General features: G+C 35.6%; 1 protein-coding gene across 4 annotated transcripts in view; it reads left to right on the top strand.

Moving 5' to 3' along the window:
* ZDHHC14 (zDHHC palmitoyltransferase 14) overlaps nucleotides 1–6,132 on the top strand; it is a 145,648-nt gene extending 139,516 nt beyond the window's left edge. For 2 of the 4 annotated variants that reach the window (XM_006114986.4, XM_006114987.4), the window contains exon 9: nucleotides 4,894–6,132. In XM_006114986.4, the coding sequence (XP_006115048.1) occupies nucleotides 4,894–5,295 (402 nt within the window). In that variant the 3' untranslated portion in view covers nucleotides 5,296–6,132. The remainder of the gene's footprint in view (nucleotides 1–4,893) is intronic. The other 2 variants (XM_006114988.4, XM_006114989.4) reach the window with 1 other exon arrangement.
* Nucleotides 6,133–6,903: the final 771 nt, after the last annotated feature.

Raw genomic sequence — 6,903 nt, forward strand, 5'->3', positions numbered from 1 at the left:
GCTTCTGTTCTTTTGGCAATCCATTATAAAGCAACATTTAATACTTTCATTCTGTGCATTTACCTGCCTCCTCCCCAAGGAATAGCGGTTTGTTGTTAAAAATGGTGTCTCTTACGATTCTACACCTTGTTACCAATTATAAATCTTAACATTTCCACTGTTCACATCATTGTTGGTCCATTTCTTAATTTCCCTAAAACTTCCTTTTTTGAAATCTAACATTGATACTATTGCATTGTAGGCATCTGTTCTTTGGTACCTTGGCTGTTTACAATCACTGGTGCCAAGTTCCTTTATTATTCTCAGTCCTCTGTTATCTTACTTTTTGCAAGATATGGAGCCTCTGATTAGAGTCATAAAGCTGCCCTCCAAAAATCCTAGGAATAATTTTTATACATATACAGTTGTTTGTTTCCCTCAAGATGTTTGGATAAGGATAGTCATGAAAGGATTTATGTTTTTTAGCACTTTGAGACTTGATCCATGAAAATGTAATTCTTACTCCATTTGTAGCATTATACTTCCCCCTTCGCTTTTCATTCTTCCATCATTATAATTAGTAGTAGTAGTAGTAGTAGTAAATATTTCTGTTATGATAGCATCAGATTGGTGCCCCACTGTACTGGGCACTGCAGGAACACAATTCCTTCCATCTTACCAAGTGTATCATCATCCTATTGTCAAAATATAGCTTGCTGGCATTATATGTATTGATTTACAGTTTCATCTTCCATCCCGCCATCTTTCATATATAGATTGTGCCCATCTAAACTGATATGCCAGTTATGTGTTGAATCTCACCAGGTTTCAGTAGTGCCCACTAGGTTATAATTCCACCATTCAGTTCAATCAGTCCTTCTCTTAACCATTTGTTATTGTTGTGTTTTACTTGTAACTCATTAGAGAACTCTTTTGTGCAGCCTTTTTGTAAATCAAGAATTGTAACATTTTTAAAGCTATTATTGCTGTTAGAGAAATTTAGCTATTAAGTTAATTTTGCATTTAAAACAAATAGAATTTCTGGTGGTGGTATTAGTGTGAGAGCTGTATTAATATGAACAAGAATTCTAATATTGTATGGCGTAAAAATCACATTTTCTTCAGAAAAGCTGTGTTTATATACTTTGTATCAATTATTTGTAAAATAAAGAATTAGCTTTTTTATGTTGTCTAATTTGCATTTGGTACATGGCTGTTGGTGTATAATAAATATCAAAATGACAGATTTCCATATAGATGTGTTTAAATAATGTACACAATTGAACTTGTGTACTTACAAGCACTTCAATCCAGTATTTTTCATGCTCAGTTAGCTGCTCCAGTAAAAAGGGGGGAGATGTGTAAAGCAAACAGACTCAGATGATAGGATCTAGAGGAAGAAGCAGTCAAGGGGTTAACTTGAATCTGTTTGAAAATTGAGCTATAAATAGTTTAATTCCCCATTGCTACTGTTTCTTGGGGGGGGTCATCTAAAATTTTAACTTTGAAAAATTAAATTAAATATCTTTGAGGGCACTGTCTACTAACATTTTCCCCCTGTACTTTGTGTAACCCAGGAAACGTATCGTGTAATCAGGGAACACCATCATAATATCTTTATAGACAAATCTTTTTCTTTTTTGGGGGGGGTGAGAGGATTAGTAGCTTGTGTATATCACAAATCAGAGTGCTATATTTGCATAAAAATGCTATAAAATGGAGAGATTCATTTCATGCATTTATCTTTTATAATATAAATCCCACTACAGTCCATTCTGAGAAAAATTTAAAAACTAGTGTGTCCCAAGATTTGTATGCTTGAGATTATGGAAAACTGTTTACTGTTATATTTTACTAATGAAGTTGCATATTTGATTGACATACAGAATAATGGAAACCTGAACAGAGGCCATGTAAAGAAATGGCACATCTGAACAACAAAAAAGCTCTATAGATTAATTGATCTGTTCTAGCTGTTCTCTTTCCTTTAGTTAACCCATGAAAATAATGTATTGCTATCACAAGTGGACAGTGTATAGATCTTTAATAATTATTGTAGTGTATATATGAACTGGCCTAACTACACTAGGAAACCATCTTAAAACAGAGTAAGAAGTGAGTGCAGTACACTGGTTTTTAGTAATATTTTGTATATAGCACCAACAATGAGCAAGGGGACTTACAAACATGTAAAAAGGCATAGTGCCTGCCATGAAGAGTTTGAAATCTAGGGTAGTAGACAGTACACAAAGTCAAGGAATCAACAAAAGCAGTGTGAATGAATAGTGAAGTATAATATGCATCTTGTTAGATTCCTTTTTTTTTCCCCAATAATTGTTATGAATGCTCCCCTGAAGGGAGGTCTTGGGTGTGTAGGCTTGTTGGAAGGAGTATTTTTTAAAGAGGGACTTGAAAGAAGATGGAGGTGGTTTTAAATAAGGGGAGGACCCATAGAAGACAAGGAAAAAAAGAGAATTCTGTTTTACTCACATGAAACTCTGATAGGTGTATGCCTTTATTTTTAATGGAGCTTTATTAATCTATTTTCTTAGTATCATTGAGGTGTACATTCAGTTAAAATGAATTAGAATTCAATAAAATGGTTTAATACAGACTATTATATAAATCAAAATAAATTACCTTCATGCTATTTTAAATTGTATACTTATGGTGCTGGAACACATTAGGCAATGCTCTGCTTTTCAAGATAAATGCTGAAACATCACTAAGGCAATAAATCAGCTACTAATTTTTTTTATTATGAATATGCTCTGGTGGTTATAGGCTTCGTGTCACAATATAGTCTTTGATAAGCACTTCTCAGAGGAGATGGAATTTGATATCTCTTTGGAAGGATTAGAATGCTGATCCCATTTGTGCTGGGAATTTGTAATAAGATTGATGCAGGGGTTATAACTCAGTTAATTACTTGAGATGGGGTAAAAGAGCCATTATGAATAATCAATCCAAGGATTTGACCCTGCAAGGTGATAAGCACTTTGTGCCTGCCCAGCAGAGCTCTGAAGCATGTTTAAGCTTTTGAAGTCATATGGCACAAATTAAATGCTTCAGTGCTTTGCTTGATCTAGGCCAGAATACTCACCATAAAGCCTTGAATAAGAAGAATGTAAGAAAGAAAAGAATGTATTTTAAAATCAATGGAAACATCATTCTGGAAGATGAAACTATATAAGGAGTATACAAACTAAAGGATGAGTGAAAGTTTCAATATTGCCTAAGTCATACTAAAGAATAAGGGAGTTATGCTCCTAAGCCACTTACAATATTTGTACCATGATTATATGGTTATTATACACTACATTTTATTGTAGCTTCTGTGGAACCATTTTGCTTGGTGGGGGATCTGAGTGGTATACCAATGCCCAAGACCATTGTAGTGGCAGGCAATTAAGGCTATGTTTACACTATAGCTTATGTTGGCAAAGCTTACACTCAGGAGTGTGAGTATAGTGCTATGCTCCACCTTAATTTCCTCTGATTAGGACAATAAAATAGCATGTCCTCTTAAATAAATCATAGGGAAAGGAGCAATTACAACAAACAGTTCATAAGGCCGTCACCTCAGAACTCTTTCAGAAGTCCCTGACATAACACCAAGTATCTGAGTTTAATTAGTCTCCTGGAGACAGAGAAATCACCACTCACTACAGCATACATGGCTTCCTCTCCTGCCTCTCTCTCTCTCTCTCATCTACCTCCTCTTGTTTACATAGCCAAGCGCTAAGTTGGGCAGAGCTCCCTTGATTACCCTTAGACTGTAAGTGGTAGTATACTTCTTAATAGGCATATACATCAAAACTGATGCCTTGATATAGATTTTTTGAAGAAGGGACAATATCTTTGCCAATCAATGGTTTGCCCATTAATGCGTTTCAGTTTTCAGTTAGAAATATTCCAGTTTTGTGGTTTACCACTCAGCCACCCAATTCACTTACTAATTTTGTAAAAATGCCCTGCTGGTAAAGTATTCTAGGTTACATTAATTCCTGGTGTAATTTGACTGGCTTAGATAGGGTTACGTCTGTGTGAATTTGGCCCATTAGGTTTATAAAAATATGAAATGCTTGCAAGAAAAAAATGGTTTAATCGGGTACATTTTGGTCCTATACAGTGTCAAAATTAAACATATGAATAAGCAGCATAACAAATCATGGAGATGTACTTTTCTATCGGGTCCATGTAGTGAAGCTGCAGGTTGATAATTGTTTTGTACATAACCCCTGGCTGAAGAATATTAATGACTTACACAACCTGGGAAGCAAAATCTTGGGCAATGAGACAGTGTTACTTGCTGAATTTTTACAAAACTGATTGCATGCAATGAGATGTTTGCCCTGAAGAAACTCTTCTATAGCACAATAGTTCTTAGGTTATGTTAGGACTGATTGAATAAATAGAAAGGAGACTAACCTACTGCTCTAAAACTCAAAAAGATATTTGAAATACGGCTTAGGATTTTTTGTCTGACTTCTTGGCTTCCTAAAGTAACAGGAGCTGTGTTAAAGTTGTCCTGTTGCATGCTGAAGTGTTTTTGGAGTCAGCGACATTTGATTTGCCACTTTTGTCCAAATATGCAGTGAACCAAGCAAAACCTGATCGGTAGGCGTTACCAAGATTTTCAAATGGGAATAATTATTCAGAAAATACCGCTTTAGTTAATAGAAGTACCTGACTCTCATATACTGTAATGTTTATCGTAATCTATTCTAATTTTTATCCTAGAATGCAGCTGGTTTAATTATGCATGCTCTTTTTTTGTCAGCTGTCTAACCATGGAATGATACTAATGACTCTCTTCTTTCTTCTCACATCCCATTTTTTTTCCATGCCTCTTCTGTCCACATCCTCCCATTTCTGTTTTGTTTGCCCTATATGGGTTTTGACCCTCTTCAGTGTGATCAAGATCAGTGCATTCAGAGCACTAAATTCGTTTTACAGGCTGCTGCCACACCACTACTACAGAGTGAACACAGCATAACTAGCGAAGAGCTGTCTTTACCAGGAAAGACCACTATCGGTGCTCCTTGTGCCACGCTAACCCTAGGGCAGCCGACACCACCGTCCTCCATGCCAAATCTCTCATCAGAAACAGGTTTGACAGACATGATACCATTAAAAGAGGAACATGAAGGTCATCAGTTTCTCACTCCTGAAGAAGCTCCATCACCTCCTGGTATGCTGCCTGCAGGGAGCCCTATAACTCACAGCCATACAATGCACGTCCTGAGTCTAGCCAGCCAAGATTCATTGCATGAAGACTCAGTGCGTGGTCTTGTGAAACTTAGCTCAGTTTGACCAATTTTTATTGCTATTATACCATATCATAGTGGTTGTACAAACATTTATGCAACAGGAAAGACTTTACAGTACCACTGTAAGACTTTAACATGCCTATATAATGAAAACTTTCCCATGTAATGGAGTTTGCTAAATGGACACATTATTTTTTCAATGGAACTATGGCATTCTTTTGACTGGATTGTTAGTGGTTCTGCTTTGATGACTGCTTCTATTTTTAAATAAAACCAGGAATGGTCAGTAATCCTCTTAACTGAAGGTCGGGGTCCAGCAACTTGGAATTCTTCCTGTAGGATGGCCTTTGTTACAGTATAAAAAAAGAGAGATTCTTGGATGTAAGTGTCATGCTATGTGTTTTATGCTCTTGTAATACACACTTGTTAAGGCTTACCACTCTTGTGGCCAGAATGATCTGCACTTACATGTTATGCTACTAATATTGAAATAGAAAATATCCATTCCATTTGTTAATACAAAAAATGACTGCAGATGTGGATTTGCATGCCACGCTAAGGTATGTGTTACAGTGGTGTTGGTATTAAAAGAGAGTGCTGCTTTTTTATTTGTGAATTTCAAAGTACTGTTTCATTTAAAGATGGTGCAACAGACTAACCAATGGTCAATGTTATTTTTTCAATGTATTAAATTTTATTTTAAATGAATCAGTGGTACCTAAAATATGAAGGGCTGCTGATTTTTATCATGCTACATATCATTTAAACTTCTGTTCAGTTGTTTAGAATAAGATATTGTGTTGTGCCATACCACAGATTCTTCCGCTCCTTTGTGTGATAAGGTTACCTGCAGACATCCAATAAAATAACATCCTCTGTTTCTTTGGAGATGCGTACAGTTATCCTTACACAGTTACTGGGAAACAGTCACATTTTGGTGACATAGTCTATCAGTGGGTTATGTTTTTTTTACTTTGACACATTTGCATAATGAGCCCAGAACCACAAGGAAAATCTGACCATGAATTATTTTGCTTTAGTATTATGTATGGCTTTGTATAGTTGTATATTTTGGTGATAGTGTTTCTAGAGCAGATCTGTGTTTGGAAACAACATTCTTAATATCTGCTTCAGAAGGAAGAGAGAAATCAAGGGGTTAAATCTGAACAAACAAGCGATAAACTGTAGCTGCCATCTAGTTGTAAGTTTTCATGCATGTATTTTCATCCATTATTTAAACTGGAAATATTTATATTACCAAATTGTTCTGGGCTTCAGTCTGTGATTAAGGAAAATAAGAATATGTCCACTCAGGGACAATTGAAGAGGACCCTGTGCATAAGCTAAGAATACTCAAACATTGTAATTTACTATTTCTGACTTGCTTTTCAGATTCTAGAACCCGCAATAATAGCTTCTCAGGATAAATTATATTCAGAGTCTCTCCAGCAAGCCAAGGATATTATTTCAACTTCAAACTGCTGTTATGTAAAATGTTTTATTAATTGCTCAAGATGCATGACATTTCTGCCTCATTAAAACAAGGTAATTCATGGACATCAAGTGAAAAAATTGCCATTTTTTTAAAAAGCACAATAAGCCTCCTGGAATACAGCCATCTATGCTATTGAAATGTCAGATGACATACTGA

Source organism: Pelodiscus sinensis, chromosome 3, assembly GCF_049634645.1.
Source record: "Pelodiscus sinensis isolate JC-2024 chromosome 3, ASM4963464v1, whole genome shotgun sequence".
NCBI classification, from domain to species: domain Eukaryota; kingdom Metazoa; phylum Chordata; order Testudines; family Trionychidae; genus Pelodiscus; species Pelodiscus sinensis.